General features: G+C 38.5%; 2 protein-coding genes across 24 annotated transcripts in view; both read right to left on the bottom strand.

Moving 5' to 3' along the window:
* Positions 1–1,773: 1,773 nt before the first annotated feature.
* SRP19 (signal recognition particle 19) lies at positions 1,774–9,738 on the bottom strand. Of its 6 annotated transcripts, none has more exons than XM_057737613.1 (5): positions 9,600–9,738; positions 8,866–8,941; positions 5,975–6,046; positions 5,769–5,880; positions 1,774–2,310 (listed from the first exon to the last, which is right to left on the bottom strand). In XM_057737613.1, the coding sequence occupies exons 1-5, from the start codon at positions 9,638–9,640 to the stop codon at positions 2,177–2,179; spliced, it is 435 nt and encodes a 144-aa protein (XP_057593596.1). In that variant the 5' UTR covers positions 9,641–9,738; the 3' UTR covers positions 1,774–2,176. The 6 variants fall into 6 exon arrangements, with proteins under 6 accessions (XP_057593596.1, XP_057593597.1, XP_057593600.1 ...); XM_057737616.1 differs by having other exon boundaries at positions 2,215–2,342; XM_057737615.1 differs by having other exon boundaries at positions 2,241–2,371.
* Positions 9,739–17,881: 8,143 nt separating this feature from the next.
* The window catches only part of APC (APC regulator of WNT signaling pathway), a 298,287-nt gene continuing 289,524 nt past the window's right edge, over positions 17,882–26,644 (bottom strand). For all 18 annotated transcript variants that reach the window (XM_057737283.1, XM_057737305.1, XM_057737275.1 and 15 more), the window contains one exon: positions 17,882–25,331. In XM_057737283.1, the coding sequence (XP_057593266.1) occupies positions 18,740–25,331 (6,592 nt within the window). In that variant the 3' untranslated portion in view covers positions 17,882–18,739. The remainder of the gene's footprint in view (positions 25,332–26,644) is intronic.

Raw genomic sequence — 26,644 nt, 5'->3', positions numbered from 1 at the left:
AATAAAGTCTTTTAAAAAAAGGTATAAGGATGTGAACATAATTCACTGAAATAAATACAAATGACATTTTAACATATAAATGCTTAATTTTTTTTTTTTTTGTGGCATGTAGGCCCTAGAGCACGTCGGCTCAGAAGTTGCATAAATGCTCTATCTTGCCCATTAGAAAAGATTCTATTTTTCACTTGATTGGCAAAGAAGCAAAGTAAATTATTCACTGATTGCAGCAATGTGAAGAAACAGCAATGCGTTGCAGCAATGTGAAGAAACAGCAACGCGTTACAGCAACAGTTGTGAAACCTTCTCTGACAATCCTATTGCCACGTAACTAAAAGAATCTTAGATTCTAGTCATCTTTCTGTAACAAATCTTTTAAGTTGACTGCCCCGGTATCCACTCTCAACTATTCACTTCCTTGGCTGCCTCTACTATCAGGACTGAAAAGGCTGTATTTCACTTTGTGCCAGAGTCCTCGACAATGAAACTTAAGGGAAAGTTAGCCAAGAGGGATTTTGAGAAATCTTTGGCTTTCCTTTTAAGGGGGCACAGATGTGGAACTCTGATACAATGTTGGGTCTGGTATCAGCCCTTTTACAAGCTTGCAACAACTGTAAGGATGTTAGAAACACGCCAGGGATAGTGGAGTAGAAAGGTATGAGGGCATCACTGAGCAACTGAACCAACACCTATAATAACCTTTGGGTTTCATGTTATTTGGAAAAATTTAGCTCCTGCTTAAGTCTCTCACTGTTTCCTATTCCACAGCCAAACACATTCCTAAGTGATACACTTTCCCAAAGAGGGCTTCCCTGAATGTTTTGCACCCCTGTATTTATTTGTAAGTCTGATATATGAACTGTTATACTATTATGCTCACTATAAAACATATTAACAGAAATCATTAGAGAGAAAAAACCCAATTGGGAATTCTAATACTTCTTCCTACACACCAATGGCTCCTCTCATATAGCCTGGGTGTGCAACCCCTTTTAAAGCTCTGAAACTTTGGCTTTGTTTATTCTGTAATCACTTGGAATTGTTTGAGCTCAAGCAATAGAAACTTAAAGAAACTGGGATTTAAAGAAGGATATAAGGGAGCTCATAGGATTCACAGAAGAGCCACACCAGGCCTCAGGAAGACAAGAATCAGGATGCCTCAAATTTGTAGACAATTCCCATCACCATCTATACTTGTGTTTCTACTCCAGACTTAAAATTCATAAGAAATAATCCACTGGCCTGGCTTGGATTATATCCCGTGGTCAGGATGCAGTCCTATAATTAATAGCCCTTCCAGAAGCATACAGAGTCAGTGAAGGCAGTTCCCCAAGAGATGCTCAATAGATAAAAACTTATGGCTGGATAAGGAGTCAAATTTTACACACAATCACCATTTTTAGAACAATGCTTTGGAATAAAATCAGAATCAACAATCCAATTTAGTTTCTTGACAAAAAGTTTATCTCAAGGTGCTAAAGCATAGGTAATTTTAGAACTCCAATTACAATAATATTCTTAAGTCTACACAATAAGCAAATCTAAAGCTTAAACTCCAGGACTTTCCACATGCCAACAAACTAGTAACTGATTAAACAATTCAATTACAATAACTGATTAAAAGAATACAATCTACAGACTGCCTCTTCACAGACCTCCAAAAGGATTTAACCACTTTCTTCTGGTTTTAGGCTCACACTAAGCTTCCACTCCCCATTTCGTTCTCTTTATCTCCTCGACTGGCATTAATTAGTTCATAAGCAAAAGCTACAAAAGTCAGTTTCAAATTTTATTTCATTAACTTAAAAGATAAACAAAATGTGTATTTCAAATCTTATTAAACTCATTTTTCGGAAACATGTTTACACAGAGGACTAACAAATAGGATTTCAAGTAACGTAGTAGAGTCCACTGTCCATTTAAAAATACACTTCTTTCTTCCACAAAAACTCTGTAAAAAGGCAAAAAACAAAATTTCTTTTATACTGCATGAGAGCTGGATGCAAACTTCTGATGTAAATGTATTTCACTGTCAACTGTGATGCTGAAGATGGGAGGCACAAACGTTCATAACTCGGTTAAATGATGCAAACAAAAAGTCTGTTTCTCTCAGATACAAATGAGAAGCCTCCACTCATGTTTCTTTCAGTAGTACCACATCCTTGATTCTCATACCAGGTCACTTCTTCTTCTTTCCTTTCCCTTTTTTACTTCCCTCTCCTTGCTGAAGACTTTGGTCACCACCGCCTGTTTTTTGTGTCCTTGTTTTCAGTTTAGGAATCATTTCTGCAGCATACAACATTACTGACTTACCTAGGAACCAGAAGTTAGGCTTAGTGTATAATCTGAGAAGTAAGGCATAAAAGGTCATTAACTTGAAAATCATAAAGTTCAAGAAATCATCACATCAAGAAAATAAGAATTTAAAAAGAAAAAACTAAATGACTATGAAGACAATGATTTGCTCAAGTGAGTATCTTTCCTGGAGAAAACACAGTAATACATTACTCACTGGAGACATATCAATACATTTTTAGAGAGTGATACAATTAACATCACTGTGCGAAGTTGTTAAGAGCTTAAAATTGATGAGTGGTTCATCATACAACTTACAATTGTTGTTATCATTCACATTTCGCTCCATTAGGTTTTTGTTCTAATCTTGTGTGTATTATAAATGTAAAATTTTCAAAAATGATGCATTGTGAAATTTTTTTTATTGTTTTTTTTAAGCTCTTTATTGGGATATAATTGCTTTACACTCTTGTACCAACTTATGAGGTAAGCTTCTGAGTGAAGAAAAATCTTTCCATGAATTTTATGCAGATACTTTCTCTGACTGTCTGAGTGACACACATACTAATGTCTCAGAAGATGATAGTTCTTCAGAATATAGTTCTGATTCAGACGATATGAGTATTAGACTAACAAAAAGTACTGATTCTGATACGGAAACTGAAAATGAAACTCATGGTACTGGAGAATGCTTCTTTGCCTCTATAGGAGAGTGGATTGAAGACAACATTTCACGAAAATTAGAAGATTTTACAGGTGTGTCAGGTGTAACTATTGAATGTAATAACCCACAAAGTGTTAGTGAAATAACAGAAGTAATTTTTTGGCTGTCCAAAATAAAAATCGCCAGCCACAGGCATTAGTTTCTGCAAAAATCCCCTGGTCAATAATGAGTTAAGAACAATGCTGAAATATTTAAATGAACAAAATAAAAATTTAGAACACTGTTTGAAATAAAAAGTTTGATCCTGGTCCTAGTAATTGACTTGAAGATCAAAGGAAAATATAAACATAAGCTGGAAACAGAGTCAGGATATCATTATATCTTAAGACAGGAAGCACTAGGTCTCTCAGTCTTATAATAAAAACCATGTCATTAAGCTACAAAGATGTTATTACTCACATGCCCAAATGATTTATGCACACATGCACCCCTGCTCTGTGCACCAACCACCTCCTCCAGCTCCAGTAGCTGCTTTCAATACATCCACCACCTCAGCTTTTCTCTTTTTACTTTCTTACTATTTTCTTACTGGAAACAGAAAGCAATATCTTTTCAACTATAATTTTTACTTCTATTAACTGGTCAAAGCAAAAGGGATTTTTTTTTCTTTTTGTCTTTTGACTTTTAAGAACAAAATAACTGCAAACGAATCAACAGACAAAGGATTCATCTCCAAATATGTAAACAGTTCATGCAGCTCAATATCAAAAAAACAAACCCAATCCACAAATGGGCAGAAGACCTAAATAGGCATTTCTCCAAAGAAGACATACAGATGGCCTAGAGGCACATGAAAAGCTGCTCAACATCACTAATTATTAGAGAAATGCAAATCAAAACTACAATGAGGTATCACCTCACACCAATTAGAATGGGCATCATGAGAAAATCTACAAACAGTAAATGCTGGAGAGAGTGTGGAGAAAAGGGAACGCTCTTGCACTGTTGGCAGGAATGTAAATTGATACAGCCACTACGGAGAACAGTATGGAGGTTCCTTAAAAAACTAAAAATAGAGTAACCATATGACCCAGGAATCCCACTCCTGGGCATATACCCAGAGAAAACCATAATTCAAAAAGACACATGCATCCCAATACTCACTGCAGCACTACTTACAATAGCCAAGACACGGAAGCAACCTAAATGCCCATCAACAGATGAATGGATAAAAATGTGGTACATATATACAATGGAATATTAGCCGTAAAAAGGAATGAAATTGAGATATATGTAGAGACACGGATGGACCTAGAGACTGTCATACAGAGTGAAGTAAGTCAGAAAGAGAAAAACAAGTATTGTATATTAACAACTATATGCGGAATATAGAAAAGTGGTACAAAACAACCCGTTCGCAAGGCAGAAACAGAGACACAGGTGTAAAGAACAAACATATGGATACCAAGTGGGGAAAGGAGGGGTGGGGTTGGGGTGGGATGAACTGGGAGATTGGGATTGCCATATATCCATTAGTAACAAAAAAAATATCAAATTGTACACTTTAAATATATGCAGTTTATTATATGTCAATTGTATCTCGATAAAAGTTCTTAAAAAAAAAAAGTAGTAGTACAAGAAGATGCCAAAGAAAAAACACACTGGCATATACTACCTGTCACTCCTGAGTCAGACCCTTAAGTTTCTAGAAATATCTACCAATCTGGACTGGTTTTGGTAGATATTAATAACCAAATAATTATATCAAAATAATAACCAATTATTTTAATTCAACTAAAAACAATTCAGTTGTCAGTTTGGGGTTACTGTACTGAGAAAAAAAATAATAGTTGCATTAAAAAACCTGAAACATATTTTCTAGAAATAAAATATTTAGAAAAGTAAAGAATAATGTAAATAAATACTCATCTTCCCAATATGCAGCGTTAATATTTTAGAATACTGACCTCTAGTTTGTTTTGTTTGGTTCTTGTTGTTATTAAGAAATAAAACACTAGAGATAATGCTACAATATTCTCTGACCATCACACCCCAGCCCCACTCCTCATCCCCTGCTCGCCATTAGGTTAACTACTACTTTAAGATTTGGTGTTTTCTTCCAGCCCATTTCAAAAATGTTTATATATATATATATATCAATAAACAATACTGCATATACATCTATCAATAAATAGTCATACTTTGTTTTTAAACTTATACCTAAGTGACACTACACTATGCATATCTCTTGCTTTTTTTACTCAATACAGCTTTTTATTTTTTTAATTATTTATTTATTTATTTATTTTTGGCCACTCCAGCACAGCTTCTGGGATTTTATTCCCCAACCAGGGATTGAACCCGGGCCCTCAGCAGTGAGAGCACAGAGTCCTAACCAGTGGACCATCAGGGAATTCCCTCAATATGGCTTTTTAGATTTATTAATAACAGAAATAGCAGACCTCAAAGGTCTCTAGGATCTGAAATAGCAATAATATCTGACCATTTAATAATTTCACATTCTTAACCTGGGAACAATGATGGACTTCCAGAGGTTTATAGATGTTAATGAAACTTTTTTTTTTGGTGGAGAAATGATTAGTAGGTTTCATCACATTCTCAAAGTTTCTTAACTTAAAAGAAGTTAAAAGCACTGTTCACCTCTCTCCATCAGCAGTAGTCCTTTTTCTAAATCAATCTATAGAATGCAAATTATGTTTCTGACCTGCTGAAAGGTCAGTTTTAGAACATTTTTGGCAGTGTAGAAGAATAACCTATCCCAAACTTTATTCACTCATTAAAAAAAGCTTACGTGATGGGAACTGTACAAGACAGAGGCTGCCATCTTCCTGTTTGAGCTGGACTCGGACTCTGCCCCTGTACTGAAGATCACGATTCCATTCTCTAGAGTACATTTTATTTTTCTAACATAAAGAAATAAATAAAAACAGTCTTTAAGAAAGTTGTTATGTCAGTGACATGAGTACAGAAAATAGTGAACAAAGAACCCTATCATACCTCAAGAAATACATTAAGTCCAACTGCTGAGCACACATCTTGAATCTCTGTAGCTGTAGGATTTTCAACAGCCTGAAAAGTTAAAAACAAAAACACTAAATAGCTCAGCTTTAAGTGGATATTGCTACACTTTGTATAAATCATTTCAAATACTATGATCAAAGAACATACCAAAACCCTAGGTTTCCTTTTTTTTCTTTACTAGATACAGTTGTTTCAACTATAATTTTTAAATTCCTGGGACTCACACTGATTCATACTTCATACTTGTGTGTCCACCTCCCTTCCAACAGAACATAAACTTCATAGGGGAAGGACCACTTTGTTCACCAGTATACTTCCCAGCATCTGGCATGATAGTAGGTGCTCAATGAATACCTGTTAAACAACTAAGACAGATGCAGCCACTTTAGAAAATATGCACTCCTCATGGCCATGCAATTCCACTGCTAGGTATATATTGAAGAAAAATACAAAACAGACAATCTCAAGAATGTTTACAGTAGTAAATAATAGCTCCAAACTAGAAACTACTCAACTATCCATCAATAATAGAATGGACTATGCTATATACACACAATGCAATACTACAGGGCAGTGGTTTTCAGCAAGGTGATTTTGTCTCCTGATGTTTAGCAATGCTTGGAGACATTTTTGATCATCACAACTACGGTGGCGTAGGGCCAAAGATGCTGTTAAACAACCCAAACGGCACAGGACAGCCCCCACAACCATGAATCATCTGGCTCAAAATGTCAACAGTGCTGGCTGTTGGGAAACCCTACGACACAAATCAATGAGATTTAATAAACTACACTCAAAAGTGCAGAGTATAAACACTCGTAAGCTTAAACCTCATAAGCTTAATGTTCACAGAAATAAGACAGACATAAAAGTACACAGTGTGTAATGCCATTTAAATAAAATAAAAACAAGCAAAAGTAATCTATGGTATTGGAAGTCAGGGCAGTGGTCATCCTTTGTAGTGAGTATATGTAGAGGGGACAGTGACTGGACAGGGACATAAAGGAATCTTCCTGGGTGCCAGTAATGTGTTCTTTTCAAAATCTGGGTGCTTGGTTACTCATGTGTACTCACTTTATGAAAATTAATCACTTAAGATTTACGTATGTTTCCGTCTGTATGCTACAAAGTTAAAAACAATTCATTCTCCAAATTATCTGAGAGCTTGCTACCAGAGGCCTTCGTCAATGTGGCTTGATGTTAGGCATTATTCTGAATCAGTGCTTTGGCATCTTCTCTTTTATCCTCTAGCAGCAGAGCAGATTTTCCTTTACACATTTAAGCAGCAAAATGGGAGATATTAAATAACACAAAAATAATGTATTGCTTCAGGCCAAGCTCCTTAAATCCACCATCAGATTACAAAGTGTAAATTAATCTTTAAAGAAAATAATTTGGGAAATAAAAAGCTAGAAAGACCCCTTCACTTGGCAGTAGGCACTTTCTAAACTTAAGTCACCAGGCCAATTAAGAACTTGGGTTTTTCTTTTCTTTTTTTTAAACATACAACTTTTTATTTTAATTTTTTATAAATTTATTTATCTGTTGACTGTGTTGGGTCTTCATTGCTGGGAGGGCTTTCTCTAGTTGTGTGGGGGGGTGCTACTCTTTGTTGCAGTGCACAGGCTTCTCACTGCGGTGGCTTCTCTAGCTGCAGAGCACGGGCTCTAGGCGTGTAGGCTTCAGTAGTTGCAGCATGTGGGCTCAGCAGTTGTGGCTTGTGGGCTCTAGAGCACAGGCTCAGTAGTTACGGCACACGGGCTTAGTTGCTCAGCGGCATGTGGGATCTTCCCAGCCCAGGGATCAAACACGTCACCTGCATTGGCAGGTGGATTCTCAACCACTGTGCCACTAGGGAAGTCCCAGGTTTTTCTATTTTAAAAAGTATTAATTTTAAAGTAACTTTACCCCTTTCAAAAAGATTACGATGATGATAATGGGCATAAAACTGTAAAACTCAACACATCTGAATTTTCTTCAAGTCTTGTTTAAAAACGCAACTGCATTCTGTACATCATAATGTACAATGCCATAATTTTGGCTTCCTTTATTAAGGAGAAGATTGTCATAACCCTGGTTTAAAAAAACAAAAACATGCAAGCCCTACAACACCCCACCCCCAACTTCTTTCATGAAGAACCACTTAAAAAATTCTTTCAGTTATTGGTAAAGAAGATGTGGCATATATATACAATGGAATATTACTCAGCTATAAAAAGGGATGAGATGGAGCTCTATGTCATGAGGTGGATAGACCTACAGTCTGTCATGCAGAGTGAAGTAAGTCAGAAAGAGAAAGACAAATATTGTATGCTAACTCATATATACGGAATCTAAAAATGGTACTGATGAACTCAGTGACAAGAACAAGGACGCAGGTGTAGAGAATGGACTGGAGAACTCGAGGTATGGGAGGGGGCGGGGGGTGAAGGGGAAACTGAGACGAAGCGAAAGAGTAGCACAGACATATATATACTACCAACTGTAAAACAGATAGTCAGTGGGAAGTTGTTGTATAACAAAGGGAGTCCAACTCGAGGATGGAAGATGCCTTAGAGGACTGGGGCGGGGAGGGTGGGGGGGACTCGAGGCGGGGGGAGTCAAGGAAGGAAGGGAATACCGGGATATGTGTATAAAAACAGATGACTGAACTTGGTGTACCCCCCAAAAAATAAAAAAAATTAAAGAAAATTCTTTCAGTTATGAATCAGTGTCCTTCTGGATCATCATTATGAATGAAAGTACCCCAATTCTTGGTTGCCGTTCTCCTCAAGCCTCAAACAAGGCAGTAAAGTAAAAGAAGCCTTTGTGGTCCTAACTGTGCAACCTCCCCAGGCCCTCAAAGATCTAAGTTCCAGCCCGCTTACCTTACTTATGGGGATTCGCCGCCCCTCTGCAATGGTCTTCTTGTTATTTAAATAAGCAGGATAGATACAAATGAATCTGCCACAGGAAAAGACCAGCTGTTATCACTAGAACAATATTTCCAAAAATTCATTCATTCATTTATTTTTTCATCATCATGATTGCCGGCACACCTATACTATTATTTGCTTGATTTTTTTTCTTTAAACTGCCTCACCTCTACTTAAAAAGCAAACCTTAACTTATGACCTTAGATGGAAAAAAAACACTTGCTAGACAAGGTTTTTAAAACAAAAGAAAACAAAACAATGTCGTAATTGTTCACTTAGGTACAACTGCCTGTCAGAAGCTCCTGCGGGCGGGGCCCGCTCTCTTCTATAGAAACTACGGAGTCAGAGGTATTAAAGGCTTGAAAGAACACAAACGAGCATTTCTGAACGAACCAACAATCCAAAGAACAGATTTTTCACTTTGTGACCACTTAACGTCATGTCTACGTACACCCAAAGTCCTCTGTCTCACATACAGGTAAATAAACACTGAGCTACGTAAAGTCGGAATCTCGGGACCGGCAAACAGCCTGGCGCAGCCGGCCTCACGGAGGAACGAACGCCCGCGGGCAGGCCCGGAACCCGGGGCTGGGGCCGAGCTCCCCCGGCAAGCCTTCCTCGGGGCTGGGGAAGGCGGCGCAGCCTCCGCGGGCTCGCCGCAAGCCCCTTCCTTTCTCCGGACTCACCTGTCCTGGTCGGCCGGGGATCGCGCGGCGGCGCAAGCCATCTTCACCCCAAGCCAGACAGCAACCAGACCGCACCCGCAGACAAAAAGCCGACCGGAACTCGGTTCTAGTTCCCGAAAGACCCCGTTTCCGCCGGAAGTCCTGCCCCCCGAGACGCCTACGCCTACGCGTGCGCCTTACGGTCTTTTAGTTCTAGCACCTGTAGCTTGGAGTCAAGAGCTCTAGTCTTTGACGTGGCGTTGAAACCTCCTCCTCTCGCGAGAGGGTCCACCAACACGGCTAATTCCTTCCCTTCTCAAATCTCGCCAAACCCAGCCTTTGGGGCGCATGCGCCATTGCTAAAATTCGCTTAGCCTCTCATGCTCTTTCATGTCTAGTTTCATACAGAGTTTCGATGGTGCTAACGTCTCTCACCTTTAAAGTAGGACTCTACACCGCGGGTGATCTGTGAGTTCCGAGAACGTTGTTAGAGTAGGCAAAGAAATACCCTTTATGTTTAATCTTTAACCGCCTTGGGGCCCTGCAGTTTGCTTTCAACTTGGCAAAAACAGATTTTCATAGTGGTGGAACTAGCAAAATTACGGACACTGTTTGTTTGCCATACAAATGTTAGAAATTTGACTATACACTTTTCAAAACTTCTACCCTAAAATTCACTGTATTTTTACATACCTTAGGTTAACTGCAAAGCACTGTTTGAGCATCCCATTCTGCAACTAAACACAGCTTTATTCCTATTTTCGTAGCGGCTGTTTATTCGGAAAGCCGTGCAGGGTGAAATAAATATTCTCTTCTATAGATGAAAAAACAAAATAAAAATCTGCCCAAAAGCTTGAGTCTCCGTGAGGTTGGGTAATTTGCCCATTTAATGCTAATGATGGCTGAGCATAAATGCCCAGCTGGTCTGACTGGAAGCCCCTGAGTTTTCTCCATCCCCTCAATTCCTGCCTCTCAGTCTTCCTTGTACTAATGTCTTAGTTTGGTGCTGATGTATATAAATTTTTACTTTCTGAAGTGCACAATATTGCTGTAAAAAAGAGCTTCACGCAATGACCAAACCAAACCAGTTTCTACAGAAGACTGAGAATTTGCCCTAGGATAACTAAAAGTTAGATGCGCCAACCTGATCTAATGACAGAGCTTTCACTGTCAGAGCAGAAAATCCAGAGCACTACATGGTGTTTGTGAGTAAGATATGTCTACATTTCATATCCAGCCTCTGTTGGATTCATATCTGTACCTTGGTGTGGGAGGGTACACTGTAAGTAAAGTTTCTTTTAGTGAAACTGCTTCATTACAAATCCTTTAAGGCATTTGAACACAAGCAGTACTGCTTTGGTACTCTTATGGGGAAATATTATATGAAAGTGGAGGACAGGTGTTCTTCCCACCTCTAGAGGAATAGAGTGCAACTTCTGGACACCAAGAATTCCTGACAGTATGGTCCCTAATTAGGCACTACCAAGGTTCTGGGTGGTGTCTGATGGAGAACGCTGTTTTGGTAGATCTGATTGGTTTGAAAAGAGATAACATGAGAACATTTACTGAGCTGAAGACTCAAGATTGAAAGGACTCAATACTGTATTAAAAGACAGAGCTGTGGCACTTCCTAGGTGGTGCAGTGGTTAAGAATCTGCTTGCCAATGCAGGGGACACGGGTTCGAGCCCTGCTCTGGGAAGATTCCACATGCCACAGAGCAACTAAGCCCGTGAGCCACAACTATTGAGCCTGTACTCTAGAGCCCATGTGCTGCAACTATTGAAGCCCACGTGCCTAGAGCCCATGCTCTGCAACAAGAGAAGCCACTACAATGAGGAGCCTGCACACCACAATGAAGAGTAGCCCCTGCTCTCAGCAACTAGAGAAAGCCCGTGTAGACCCAATGCAGCCAATAAATAACTAAATAAGTAAACTTAGAAAGGGCTGTGGAAAAAAAGACACAGCTGGACTGATGCTAGTAAAATTGCTTTATTTCAAGGATAAAAACAAAACCCTAAAAACACCAAGGTAGGAAATAAAAGTTATCTATAGGGAAAAAGAATTCAGACTGGTATTTCAACTTCTTAGCCACAGTAAACTTTAGAAGTTAAGAGTTTTGAAGAAAATGAATTGGGACTAAAGTTGTGACCCAAATTATCCTTTGTGTGACAGCAAAATTATCCTTTTAAACAAGCAAGAATTTACAAAGTATATTCCCAACTTAGATTTTCTGGGGAAAAAAAACAAAAAACAAACCTATTTAAGGACCTACTCCAGCCGAGCCAAATTATATTAATATAGAGAATTGAAGAAAGTGTTTCATCTATGCAATATAGAAGAAACAGTGGTTAACACAGCTGATTTATAAGTAAATTCAAATAATTATTAATAATGTGATGGTGAAGATAATTGCAATTGTTAAAAAAAAGATTCTGAAAATTAAAAACAAGTGAATACATTACTACTGGAACAGAGATTTTACAAAGAATTTAGATTTTAACTCAGATAGGGTGTATCTCTGTTTCTAAAATCATCTGACCTGCTGCATCACCAGGGTTTTTCATAGGACCTTGAATTCCTGCCATTTTTTCTGCCTTCTCTTTCCTTTTGTCCTCAACTGTCTCTGCTCCTCAACCTGCGATTCCTGGGTACCCCAAGAATCACTAGTTCTTTCCTCTCTTAAGCACTCCTATGAGATTTTCTCTAACTCTCCTCCCACTCAAAGTCCAGGCTTGGCTTCACGGATCCCAAACCCATCAAGGTCCTCGGCTAAAGAAAAGGACCTTTAGAGTTTTACCTTAACAAGAGCCACCCTTTCTGGAAGGAAGTGTGGTTTTAAATAATAACTCTCCTTTTGTTTTGTAGAGACCAAGTCATCTGTCAAACACTGACAGTGTCACTGGTTCCATGGTTTTTGTTAGTATCTGTGTTTGTAATTTTGTTTTATATACTTGATGCTATATCATTTATACATATGACATTATATATATATAATCACATATGACATTAAAGAAAGTCATAACTGATGTTAATCTTCTTTTCATTATGTTTCATGCCTTTTATCCAGAATTATACTTTGTCTGACATAAATTTACCTTTACTGCTTTCTTTGCATTTGCCTGTGCAAGTGTGGTTGTACTTTTAGTTTTATCCATTCTGGATCATTTTAAGCACGTCTTTTATTAATGGCATATAATAAAAGTTGGAGGTTTTTTTTTTAGTTGACTCCAACCTGAGAGTGGTTATTTTACCATATGTGCTTAATCCACTCATTACTTGATATTACTGTGTCATTTTATGCTTCTTTGTGGCTAATTCTCCCTCTCCCATTTCCCCCATTCTTTGATATCTTGTTCGAGTATTCTTAGTTATCTTTGACTAATGATTTGGATGGAAATTGTTCTTTCTTTCTAACTTTGGGGTTACCACTAAATAAAAAAATTGAATTTGTATTTTTCCAAGTTAAAAGTAAAAGCTGTATCTTTTGGCACTGTAAAGTATCTTTTGACACTGCCCACTTAAGATTAGAAATTTAGCATGCTTTCATATCTTCTCTCCCTCTTTTCCCAGTTTGGGTTGGAATCATCTGGAATTTAAGATAATTAAAATTATTAAGCATTTCATCTTTTCAGTTCTGAGTTACATGGGCATTCACATTGAGATTCATCATCAGATTAACCACAATTGTTTACACGTTTATTCAGGTTTAAAGGTTTTATTGCTCAAACTGTTTCCTTAATACCTTCCCATTTATTTTAATTGCTTGGGCAGCAGGAACACTATGGTAGAGCTATGTCATGGAGTCTGCTTTCCCAGTGCTTTTGAAACGCCCCTCGTAGATTTGCAGAATTCATGCCTTAAGCATCCAGCTTCCTCAGTGGAGAAACCAAACAACTGAGTTCTCCTAGACTCCACAGGCATGTGACACAGCTTCTGCCAACCACATCCATCCAAGCAAGGCTTCAGTCCAGAAGTGAGCAGTGTGAGGAAGCAAGCGCTGCATATAATCTTAATTTATGGGGAGGGTGATGTCAGAGGGTTCCGGAGTTCCAGGTTCCAACAACTTGGTCTTCATTGAAGCAGTCTCACAGTGTGGTTTGGGTATTGTTTCTGCTGTGTAGTTTCCAAGACTGACTTTCTGGCCCTCATGCAGCTCCTGCGAGCTACCTGAGTTTCCTTAAATGAATGTCCTGTCTTTCAGAGAAGGTCTTATTGTTAACAACTGTAATAAGAATCCCAAGTGATACAAGTATTTCAAATAAATGCTAGTTTGGATGGTTTCAGAATTCTTAGGTGATATTTCCATTTGCTTCCAAATGCTGTATATATTGTTCTATCACTTTTTCGGCATTTGGTATTGCAGAGAAGAAATCGGATGCCAACCTATTTTTTCTTTTTCTTTTTTTGTAGGTAGCCTATTCCTCGCTCCCCACAGATGATTTTAGAAAGCTTTCTCTGTTAAAAAAACAAAAACAAACAAAAAACACTACAATATGTCTAAATACAGTTAGTTTTCTGTTAGTTTCAAGTTACTTCAGGAACAAAGTGGGTTTAGAAGTTCACAAATGCCCCAAACACAAGGAAAAGCAGAGCTAGACCCCAGAATCGGCAGGGACTGAGGTAACAGCAGGAGCCAGCAGCTCCCGTCTGTCTCTCACTTGCTTTCTATGCCTCCCTCTCGTATCTTTCCCTTCTCTCTCTAGTGACCAACTTTTTCTTAGTTTTAGCTTCATGATGCCAATCACAGTGACTTTGCCCTTAACTTTTACAAGATCTTTCAGTTCCAGCACTCAATCACCAACCAGAAATTTCCTTTGTGACTCATTTAAAATTGGCCCAGTCTTTTTTTTTTTAAAGATAAGCCTTACAAGTCTTTGGTCACTGGTCAGTTAATGACAAGTCTCCCCTAGGTCAGGGATCCACCTCTGGTGCAAACAGCCATGGTCAGGGGGTGGTGGGGGGGGAAGACTGGGTACAGGGTTCGGTGACCAACAGTGCGACTAAGTGTCTGGATTCTAAAAGGTGGTGTAGGTGGGGCAGGTAATGTTTGCAACATTCTCAATAGTTAATTTTTCACCAATGTCGCTTTATGTTCAGTGGTCACCTTCACTAGCATAATGTTGAGTTTTTTAATTAAAAAAAGTAATAGTCTCATAACTTTAAGAAAATAAGCAAATAGTCACAAATGTAGAGAGTTATCCTGAATATCAGAAGTGTATTAAGCACCAAGAACAATATTACTCACACAAAAAACATAAGGCTTGAAAGAAGCATTAATGGTCTAACAAAAACTGGAATATAGTTTTATAGACCACAGAACAGAGTTAGGAGAATAGCAGGAAAATGACTTGGTGTTTATAGGAGTCAAAATCCATAGGTTTCAACACTACAAAGTAGTATTTAAAAGTTGGTGTAATATGAAGGAATTAGAAATTAAAAAAAGTAATTTATACATTCTATTTCAACCATCATGGCTTTCGAAAAATTATTTTTGCTTGGTAAATGTGAATGATCTGACTACTCAAATATTCTTCAGCTCTTGGTAATTTTCTTTTTACATTCTTGGCACTCTGTTCTTTTCCTATCTTAGCTACAAGGAACCCCTGTGATAACATGAATTCAGATATATTCATTCAATTCATATGAATTGATGAATTCAGCCAGTTGCACTGGCTCCCTTCTTCAGGAAGACTCACCCCTTCAGTTAATTAACCTTGTGGTAACATAATCTGCAGTTAATGGGAAAAAATTTTTTTGACTGTACTTACAATGCAATTTGATTCTTTTGAGCTTATCTTTTATTTCATTATTTCCCTTTCATTAACTTTCCTTTAGTGCAAGGTAACTTGTAAACCTTAGTCTCAAATACCAATTTGCCATAGTTAACTGGTTGTTGTTTGTATACTAACAAACCAGGGGCATTTTTCTTTCATCTGAAGTCAATCTGCCTTCACTTCAAAGTTCTCTTTTCTTTACGCTTTCCTTGGTGCGTGTCTCTTTTGATCTTAATGCCAAATCCAAATTAGATATTTGCTGAAATTGTCTTTTCGATAACTGTTCCAAAGGGAACAGTAGTCAATCCCTCAGATATAGTCATTGTCTTTAGAATTACCTGTTCATTCATGTCTTGTAAATTTGTCTACTCTTGGGAGTTGCAATGGGCTGTATCAGATTGCATAGCTCAACGTTCACATCTTTCATGTCTAAAGAAGAAGGAAGTGTGGTATACTTTCTCAGATGTTGAGTCCTGTTGTTGAGAGGAACAGCTGGAAGTGAAGGCTCTCACGCAAGGAGCCTTACTGTGGTGGCAAAGGCCAGGAGTTCTCAGAGTACGGTTCCCAGACCAGCAGCATCAGCACCGCCTGAGAACCTGTTACAACTGCAAATTCTTGGGCCTCACTTAGAATCAGAAAGTATGGGGGGGGGGGCCTGTCTTAATAAGCGTTTTTGGTGATTCAAATGTACTCTAGTTTGAAAAGCACTGCCTTAAGAATTCTGTTTGCTGCAGTCCAAAGACAACAGGGCACTGCCCTACTTCTCGCAACAGGTGTTGCAACTCAACACCGGGCTGGGTATGCCATTTGTAGCAAGCATAAATTGAGAATATATGGCCTGCTATCCCTTATGGCAGCAGCACCCTGTGAACTTCCGAAAGTAAAACCGACATTTGCTCCTTTACTAATTCAGAGCCATTATCTCTAACTAGAAGGTCTTACACAGCAACTTTTTCCTCTACGGGCAACGCAGACTGGTTGCACCTTCTCCCAGCGGGCAGTGCCTACTGGAATTCCTGAGTTTTCTGGCATATGGTAGGCACTCTTTTTTTCATTTCCATCATTGATGTTTTTTCTCTTCCTTGAGAAAGGCAATTTTATTCTAATTGACTTATATCCCATCTCTTTCCATAAAAGTATTTGAAGTGGTTTCTGAAAATTGGCATGCAGTAACTCAAAAAAAATTGAAAATTAGGACTAAAGGGAGAGGAAAGAAATATGACCTACACCCATGTTTCCGTTGGATAAGGCACCCTTTGAGAAAAACAGAATAATTTAGTATTATTACTTACAAAGTATTTCATTCAGATAAAATTTGAGCAAACTTCAAATGTAGATATACTCCAAAGCTCAGTAATTGAGGTGTTTGCAAAGTAGTGCAGTAGAAAGAGTATGGGCTTTGGAGTCAGATGCCTTACTTATTGACTAGCACTTATTTACTAGCATTTTAGTAAATGACTTTAAACAAAGTCATAACCTGTAAATGATAAACACAGGTAAGGGCAGATAATTAACCACGTGATGTGATTTCAAAGACACCAGGTAGATGTGCTTACTCCTCACCCCCTTTTCCCAGCATCCTGCCATATCTACATATCTTTTCCCTTCCTCCAATGCAGAGTGCATCAATTTTATTATTAAAAATAAAATTTCATGTATTCAACAAATATGTGAGCATTTATCATCATCCTTACCCTCTGATCATTTGGAACAAATTCTGGGAAGATATATTAAATTAGCTTTTGAAAGAAGTCTATCAGTCTACCTTCCTTCATGAAGGAGGAGGATTCTCTCCCTGCTGTGAGAGGAAGCGGACACTTGAACACATACCCCACAACTCTACCCATGAAAAACAAAGTTTTCCTTAACAGGCAGAGGTTTCTAAACAGTCTTTTGAATATCTTAATGGTGTTAAATCTACCTTTGAAGTTCCACGTGATTTGCATTTTCTGAGCATGGCAAAGTGCTGATTATACAGGCTGCTGGAATTTTGCTGTAACACAAGGGTGATAACAGGTGTTCATTCCAGACCCAGTAGCAACAGGAAGAAGATGTAGGGACAAGACAGTTACATTCCAAGACAGGCATGAAAGAGACTACTTATACCTAAGAATAACTCATTTCTCAGGTACAGAATTCTACTAAGAAAAAAGAAATATTCTGTGTGGGCCTATTACGTTCAACAGCCAGTCCTGCGCCAGGCAGTTCACGCTGCTATCATATGAATTTTAAAAATCAACTCCAGTGGAGTAAGAAAAAAAAAACTAAGTGGAAAAATATTACACATCAGGAAGTGCTAATCACACATTAAAAATTCTTTTCAGGAAAGGTTAAGTGCCAATGCATGGAATGGTTCAATGCCAACAGTCAGCTTCAACTGTTTTTTTATTACAGTAAGAGGAATTTTACTCTTAATGCATAGAACTTGAAGAAAAAATTTATATAAGCTTTTAAAAGAGGCCCTTTTGACAATTATTAATACATATGTGAAATAAGACCCTTCAAACAAATACCAATTTCAGTAACAGTTTACATACAGCAATAATTTATTCTGAAATGTTCATTTAGTTTCTGTTGAGACACGATTCTCATGCCTCATTAATAAAAGAGCAGCCATCTCACCTCAAATACCAGAATATACAACAAGTTACAGCATAGCAAAAATTCTACCTACTTTCAGATAAAATCTAGTTCAGGTAAAATAGTTTCATTCAATGTTTTACAGTTACACAGATTTTTTTGTTTTGAGCACTGAAATAGTGTAAGTTGTTACACTGTAGCTAGCTATATGCACATCATGTGACCACAGAACTGTTAATCATTACTTCTGAAATTGAACCATCAGTTTCATTCATGCAGTAAAGCAAAGCAGGCTAGGTAAACTTGTTCATCAGGAACCATATTACTGTGAATTTCACAGCCACATGATTAATTATGATGTTAGATGGACTCACATGGACTAAAACAGAATGGTTTCTTGCATAAATACCAATTTCTCCCTGATGTATGTTTAGTCAGTTTATAATCTAGAAACGATTGGTAACAGCAATATATCATATCTTCTATCTGTAGTGTTCATTATTTTAAGACAAGCAATAATTAAAGGATGATGGGATGGGATGCTACTTAAATACATGAAAAACATACTGTACAAATATACTTGGCTTTACCATTTTCTTCCTAACTATCAAGAGTGCCTCCCAAAATATGACCAGTGAAGACGAAGTATACTATCAAATATGGCTTCCAGAACAAAACCCTCTAACAAGAATCAAACCTATTTACAAAATTTTTAAGTCTTTTAAAGTTTCATTTGAAACAGAATTTCTACATAGCAGTTGTAATTAACACATAACACATTCTTAGTTTCATCATTCCAGCTTTTTTTAAACAGACGTCACAAGGTAAGACCCAGAATGGCGTTTAGGACTTTGAGTTCCACTGGATTCTGTGTTGTCAGTTTTTGAATCTCGTTTCTTTGTGTTGTTATTCACTGGCGTTGGGATCTGAGATGGTCGGGCTGAAGTGCTATCTGCGCTGCTTTTCCGTGGGCTTGGGTTGTAATTAAAAGGACTCACTCTGGCAGCAACAGTCCCACTCGGTGAACTGTGCTTGCTTGAGCTGCTGGAACTAAATGGGGTACGCTCAGCTATAGAACTTTCATTAGTCTCTGATGCAGGGACAGGATTACTTTGTCCTGGTTTTGCCTCAGTTCCTTTTTGGTCTGGGGCATCTACCTGAATAAAGGAGTTCAGGCGGTTTTCCAAACCCATGGTGCGTACAGGAGCACTACTACCATTGCTCACATTTTGTTTTCCCTGATTATCTTTTGAATCTTTAGCGTTTGGGTTTCCCTTTTCTGAAACAGTGTCAATCACTGGGGGAGTATGTCCCGTTGGAGATCTTCCGGATCTAGGGTTGTTAATGGGACAGTCCTCAATTCTCACCCAAACATCCTCTGTTTTAGAAACAGCAGGTGCCATTTGATAAATCAGAGTCTTTGATTCAGCACCATTTGCAGCACCTGAGGAAGTGGTCTGAGAAGTACTATTTGTGGGAGAAATCTCACTTTCTTTTATTTTTCTCCATGTTCCTTTTGTGGATACTTGGTTTTCTTTAGTTTGTTTGGTTCCTGATATAGAGTTCACCTGTTTTTCATCCTCACTTTTTGCTTTTTCACTAGATTCTGATGAAGCAGAAAGAATTGAGGATGAACTTCCAGTTCTTCTCCAAGTGCTTACTCGAGGAAGGGATGATGAGTGTTTGCTGTGCTCACGTTTCCAGGTTCCTGACCTATTGATGGGAAGCCTGGAAGGACTTTCAGAATGAGAGCGTGCTATATCATGGCGCTTAACTGGTCTTCCATCATTATACTCTATGGTGGGACTGAGATTAGGTGGGAGTTTTCGCCATCCACCAGCCTGAACAGATGAATGTGTAGACAGAGACATATCAGGAAGGGAAGGACTTAAAACTGGAGTCTGTGCCTGGGACCTAGTTGGAGAATCTGGTCTAGAAGATGGAGAAAGAGATTCAAATGAAGCAGATTCCTCCAATTTTCTCCTTAGGGTTGGGCTTGGAGCTTCTTTGATGAAAGTTGACTGGCGTACTAATACAGGTCTCTCTGACCTATCAGATTCACTTCCACTTGATTTAGTTGAAGACATTCTAGACAGTTCTACCTTTTTATTGGATCCATTGCTATTACTCATTTGATTTAGCCCTTTGGAAGCAGATTCACTTCTTGGGATACTACTGCTATTCTTGGATAAACCTGTTTGTTTGGTGAGGTTCTGTTGGCTCATCTGTCTGCCAGGAGATGTGTAAGACATTTTCCCAGAACCCGAGGACTTAGTTGAAGCAGTACTAGGGGATGACGTCCTTGGCAGCTGAGATAACTTGTTAGGAGGACTTATTCCATTTCTACCAGGAGAAATTGAGTTTCGCCCTGGAGACTGCATAGGTCTACTTAATGGTTGCTGGGCAGGTCTGGAAGGAGTGGAATCTCTAGATCCTGATCTAGAAGGCCCTTTATTTGACCCAGCTGTCTGGGATGCCTGCCTCGTAACAGGGCTTAATTCTGACTTCACTGATGGCTTGGCTCCTCTGGGAGAAGTGGTAGCCGACTGACCTTCATTAGGGCTTTTGGAGGCTGGAGTCTTAAAGGGTGGGCCTTTTTTAGAAACCGGACTTGTACTTGAAGAGCTATTCCGAACTCCTGGAATATGAATCATTGTCCTACCTCGAGAGATTGAAGGCATGTTTGTTTGAAGGGGTTGTTTCATTTGGCTTGAAACTTCTGAATTAGATCTAACTTTTCCAGTAATCAAACTTTTATAAACTTTTTTCCCTCCTTTTATTCCTTTATTTTCAGATTCTATTTTTTTAGTTTCCAATGTACTTTTCTCCCCAGGTTTTAGAATTCGTGGGCCTTTATTACTTGTAAAGGGCTTTTCCTCTTGATCAGGTGTAAGATGAAAAGGTGATCCCAGAGAGATTCCTGATTTCAGTGAAAGGATGGAATCTGAATCAGATGAAGCCTGCCTAGATAAACATGCAGCGGCAGCAGCTTGATGTAAACTACTTACTATGGAATTTGCACCTTCCTGAATAGCTTTCCAATCAAAATTTTCTGAATCAGGGGATAAACCATGTTCTGAATCTGGTCTCTGTATGTCTTTCAAATCGAGTGTCAAGTCTTCTGCTAATATGCCACTCATATTTCTGGGACTATGTTTTTCATTGTCAGCCTTGAGTCTTGAGGGCTTTTTCTTTTTTGGCATTGCAGAACTTATACATTCCTGCAACAGGTCATCTTCAGAATCAATACTAAGAGAACTGAGAGAACTGTTTCTTGAGAAACAAACAGGAGTATCTTCAACGTGAAATGATTTAGGAGCATAACCTGATGCCTGAGGTTTACTTGGTTCTCCCTGAGAGTCAGGGGGTTCTGTCTCTTTGATAGGTTCATTTTCCTTGTTGTTATTGTTTTCTTGATCAATGTCACTAAGAGAACTTAGAGAGGAATTTCGAGAAAAGCAAACCGGAGTATTTTCAATAGCAAAATTCTGTAATTTCTCATCGGTTGCTGCCCCTCTGTCTGGTACATCTTTGGAGGACTGGGGAAAAGTGGATTGCTTCTGTAGCACAGGTTTAGACTGACTTCGATTTATTGGATGTTTTGTAACAGCTTGTGTCTTATTAGCTGATTGTTGGTTTGAGGTTAGTTCTGTGTGGTTGGTAACTTTAGCTTCTGATTCCTTATTTTCCTTCCCCTTTCTTAATTCAGCCTTTTCCCTGGAAAGGTCAACATCATCATCATCATCAAAATCTAGAGAACTCAAAGAATCATTTCGTGAAAAACAGTATGGAGTGCCTTCAATAGGTGTGTAATGATGAGGTGAATCAAAAGTAAAACTTCCTCTGACTCTATCTTCATTATTTGGCAGCTTATCATTGAAGTCCTTGGAATTATTTTTCAAGTTCTGTTTCTTCGAATCTTTGTTGTCTGAGAAATTTCTTTCAGCATTTAAATTATTTTTTGAGTCTGTATTTTTTCTTACACGTGTCCTGTATTCAGTATTTTGTGGTATAGGTTTTACTGGTGAAGTTGGTTTCTTTTTCTTACCCTCTAATTGATTTTTGTTAGTTCCAGATGAAGACACAGATGCTTGTTGGACCTGGTCCATTATCTTTTTCACACGGAAAGGCTTGTGACTTTTTCCTTTGGGCATAGCAGAGTTAATGCATTCTGCAAGAATATCACCTTCTTCTGTTTTACTGTCATCCAGTTCAGGTGCAATTACAGATGAGGTTTTCCCTCTTTGAGCCTCATCTGTACTTCTGCCTTCTGTAGGAATGGTATCTCGTTTTTCAAATTCACCTGACTGTGTCCCTGCTCTAACCCCTTCTCCAGCAGCTAACTCATTTGGAGGGGATTCTATCGTTAGATCACTTAGAGATGTAGCTGTGGAAAAGTTTATAGGTGTCCCTTCTACACAATACACCCGAGGCATATCATCTCCTGGTGTAAAACTAACATGCTTTTGTGCTTGTAATCTGTTTTGTGATGGCAGCAGTTTGTACACAGGCAGTTGACTTGGTTTCCTTGCCACAGGTGGAGGTAACTTTGAAGAAGTCTGGGCTGGCTTTTTGGCTTTGCGTGAAGATTTTGTTGGCATGGCAGAAATAATACACTCTTCTAGTATTTCAATATCATCATCATCTGAATCATCTAATAGATCTTTTTCAGAATCAGTGGGTTTTTCTGCCTCTTTTTCCTGGTTTTCATTTGATTCCTCAGGCTGCTCATTTTCTGTTTCATTCCCATTATCATTTTCCTGAACTGGAGGCATTATTCTTAATTCCACATCTTTCTGAATAAATGGCTCATCAAGACTCAGAGCACTCAGGCTAGATGAACAAGAAAATCCATCAGGAGTACTTTCTGTGGCAAAATGTAACAAAGTATCAGCATCTGGAAGAACCTGGACCCTCTGTACTGCAGCATTTACAGCAGCTTGCTTAGGTCCACTTTCTCTCTTTTCAGCACTAGGTGCTTTGGTTTTAGGTACTTCTTGCTTAGTCTGAACTGTTTGAGGAGGAGGGGGAGGAGGGGTTTTACTTCTGCTTGGTGGCATGGTTTGTCCAGGGCTATCTGGAAGGTCACTGGGGCTTATGATGCCACTCACCATTCCACTGCAGGGTTCACTCTGAACGGAGCTGGCAATTGAGCGACTCTCAAAACTATCCAGTGAACTGACAGAAGTACATCTACTAAACATGAGTGGAGTCTCCTGAACGTAGTGCTCTGGTGGACTTTTAGGTGTCTGAGCACCACTCTTTGATGGAGATTTGGCCCCTGAAGAAAACTCAACAGCTTTGTGCCTGGTTGATTCTGATGATAAACCAGAAGCCTGGAGTCTGCTGGATTTGGTTCTAATGTGCTGTGACACTGCTGGAACTTCGCTCACAGAATCGTCAGTTGATCTGGTTCCATTGTTTTCTTTTATTTCTGCTATTTGTAGAGTATTAGCAGAATCTGTTTCTTGTGTTGTCTGATCACACCCTATTTCATCTTCAGCTGATGACAAAGATGATAACGAACTACACCTTGAGAAACATATTGGGGTATCTTCTACACAGTAAGTCTGTATTGTTTCTTGGTTGATAGAGGAAACTTTGCAAGAGGAAGAGGTGGCTTTTTGGGTCTGACCGCTTCTGCTTTGTGCTGAACTTGGATGGAGCTGATTCTGCCTCTTGGCATTAGATGAAGGTGTGGATGTATTCTCGCTGCTTGAAGAGATGTGTTCAGTTTTAGTGCTTTGTCCAGATGAATTCTTTGAGAATGAAAATGCTGGTTTCTGTGAAGAAGGAATGTCTGTGGTGTATTTTAAACTATAATCAATAGGCTGATCCACGTGATGTTTTTCTTCATTATATTTTATGCTATAATTGGTTGGTCTCTCTTCTTCCTCATGTTGCTCTTCCTCAGAGTAACGTTCACTATAATTGGTTGGCTTATCATCTTCATAGTCATCTTCCTGACACAAGGACTGGTTTACATTTTGATTAATTCCATGATTAGAACCTACTCGGTTTGTTTCTGAACCATTGGCTGCTCTTGACCTATATGGGGAAACACACTCTTGTTGTCCAAAGTGTGGCTGGAACTTGAGGTGTTTATCATCAGCACTCTCAGGATATACAGGATAAGTTGTGCTTTGACTCCTTGATTGTCTTTGCTCATTTTGTTTTATTTCATCTTCTATTATATGTTTGGGTCTTGCCCATCTTTCATTCTGTGAAGGACTTTGCCTTCCAGAGTTCAACTGTTCATCGGAATATTTAAGACTATAATTTATTGGGGTATCTAGTTCTCCATCATTATCATCCATATGATTTGCACTGTGTATTTTATGAGCTAGGTCAGCTGGATACTGACCATAGCTGCAAAATTTACTTTCATCATCTTCAGAATAGGATTCAATGGAAGGTTTCATTTGACCTCTTTTACCATAACCATCACTACTGCTGACACTATTTAAACTATCATTTGAAGATCTCTTATATTCTACTTTGGCATATGGCATTGGACATGTCCTATTTGAGTTTTCTGATTTGGTGAAGTTGTAAGTGTTTGCATGTGTGTGGGCGGTGGAGCTTCTTCTTAGTGCATTCCTCTCATCTGTCCCACAGTGTAATTCCGTGGTAGACCCAGAACTTCTGTCTTCCTGGGACGTATGAATGGCTGATACTTCTTCCATGACTTTGGCAATCTGGGCTGCAGTGGTAGAAATCTGCAAACCTCGCTTTGAAGAGGTTCCTGGATTTTCTGTTGCTGGGTGGTAGTTGCCTAGGCTAATACCTCGTTCTCTCTCCAAACTTCTATCTTTCTCAGAACGAGAACTATCTAAACTTCCCCTTGATGAAGAGGAGCTGGGCAACACTGTAGTATTCAAATACGGTGACAGGACAGTCATGTTTCCAGTATTAAAATTGTCTGACCTATTATCATCATGTCGATTGGTGTCAAAAACATAGTCACCATAGAGATTTTGCTTGTGTCTCTGCTTACTACGGTGAGACGCCTTGGGACTTAAATTGTCAATATTGTCAAAAGTTTCTGATAAATGCTGAGCATCTAATTCTGCTTCTAGGGCTTTTTGTTTCCTGACATGAAGAGAAGGCAAGCTTGAACCAGGAGACATAATATTGGCATCCTTATACTTTGCAGGTCTATTTGCCATGAGATTCCTTAAAGCTGCAGCACTTCCCATAGCGATCATCTTGTGTTTGGAGTGAATGAGGTTCTTCAGCATGCTGACTGCTCCCATGTCCCATAATGCTTCCTGGTCTTTAGGATTTCTTGCTGAGAGATTCCACAAGGTTCCGCATGCGTTACTAACTATTGTCAAACTGTGAGATTTCAAGTGTTGTAATAATGTTTGTAAGCAATTATTCTCTCTCAGGATTTGCCTGAAATAAAAATAAGACAACACAAAAGTAAGATACAAATCTGTCTGTAGTAACAACAAATAAAAGGACAGAAAACAAGTTTAAATCTAAAGATAACCACTAAAACTTATTAACAGGCATAATAAAATTATACTAAATTATACTATAAATTTCAAGCATTGCCCATCTCCTTTTGTTCTATTTTAGTTCACTTAATGTTTACTGAAGTACTCATCTGTCAGACTAAAAGAAGTAAAAGTGTTAATTTTAATCAATTCTGCATTTCCTATTCTGAACCAATAGTTTTAAAAATTTTTTCTTGAGCAGATATATCTACTTTATTTACATAGTGACAGAGTTTCTCACTTTAAGGAGTATAAATGTATTATGAAATCTTATGCTGAAGTGGGACTTCTGCGGTAATTTAATCTCTGGAAGGGCACCACAATGTCGACAACTGGACATCTCAGAATAGGCAGAAAGAAGAATCAATCAATAGACCTTTACAAAGTCAGGGAGCACACTGTAAGCTCCTAGGTCAGCAAAATGACTTTTAGATACTCTTCTGGTCTCTAGTTTGGTTTTGTAAAACTGCCATTCCCCCTTACAAGTATTCTTGGGCAAACTGTGTGTGTAGTTGTTATTTCTAAAAATAAAGTGAAAGAAAAGTTTTCAAAACATTTGAAAGTAACTATAAAAACAAGAGTTAAGAGTCAGCATAATGGATGTTAGGATCTGAAAGAGCTATGGCTTGTTTAATGCATGGTAAAATGAAGTTTAATGACAGCACAGTCAGCTCTAGTGGGCTTTAAAATTGATGGGCAAGGGTGCAATAAGATTTAACATGGCGGCTCTCTCTCAGCAGTCCAGTAGACACTTGAGTGCTTATTGGGCTTAAGAGGTCATCTATGAATAGAAGAAAGGGCTATAAGGCTTGCAGTTGGTGCATCAAAAACTTAAGATGTTTACATTCCTTACAAAGCCCTTTTACTAAAAGTACCTCATAGTCTTTTTGAAAACGAGAGAGGAACGATACAGGATAAAAATAAATAAATATGCTGTGAAAGATACCCATATTTTTGTTGAGATAATACAGAGCTCAAGTTCTGAAAATGTATGCCTTGCATCTAAGGTGCTCTCTTAGGTTTCAAAGCTCTCATAGATTGGACGGATGGCTGTTGGCTGAGAAATATTACGATTATCGATGTTATGGCACCACTAGAAAAATGTGAACCACTATACTCTCTGGACCATAACCACAAGAGTTTTTGTTTTTGTTTTTTTTAAATAAACCTCATATTCCCTTAAGCCATACTAACATATAGGAAAGGATT

This window comes from Hippopotamus amphibius, chromosome 1 (assembly GCF_030028045.1).
Source record: "Hippopotamus amphibius kiboko isolate mHipAmp2 chromosome 1, mHipAmp2.hap2, whole genome shotgun sequence".
In the NCBI taxonomy this organism is placed as follows: domain Eukaryota; kingdom Metazoa; phylum Chordata; class Mammalia; order Artiodactyla; family Hippopotamidae; genus Hippopotamus; species Hippopotamus amphibius.
This window is presented reverse-complemented; position numbering and strand designations above follow the sequence as displayed.

Excerpts from the sequence above, each read along its gene's own strand:
- SRP19 (XM_057737613.1), bottom strand. The coding sequence starts at position 9,640 with ATGGCTTGCGCCGCCGCGCGATCCCCGGCCGACCAGGACAG. Across the intron at positions 8,942-9,599 it reads TCCCCGGCCGACCAGGACAG|ATTCATTTGTATCTATCCTG; the intron begins GTGAGTCCGGAG and ends TTCCTGTGGCAG. Across the intron at positions 5,881-5,974 it reads GACTTAATGTATTTCTTGAG|AAAAATAAAATGTACTCTAG; the intron begins GTATGATAGGGT and ends TCTTTATGTTAG.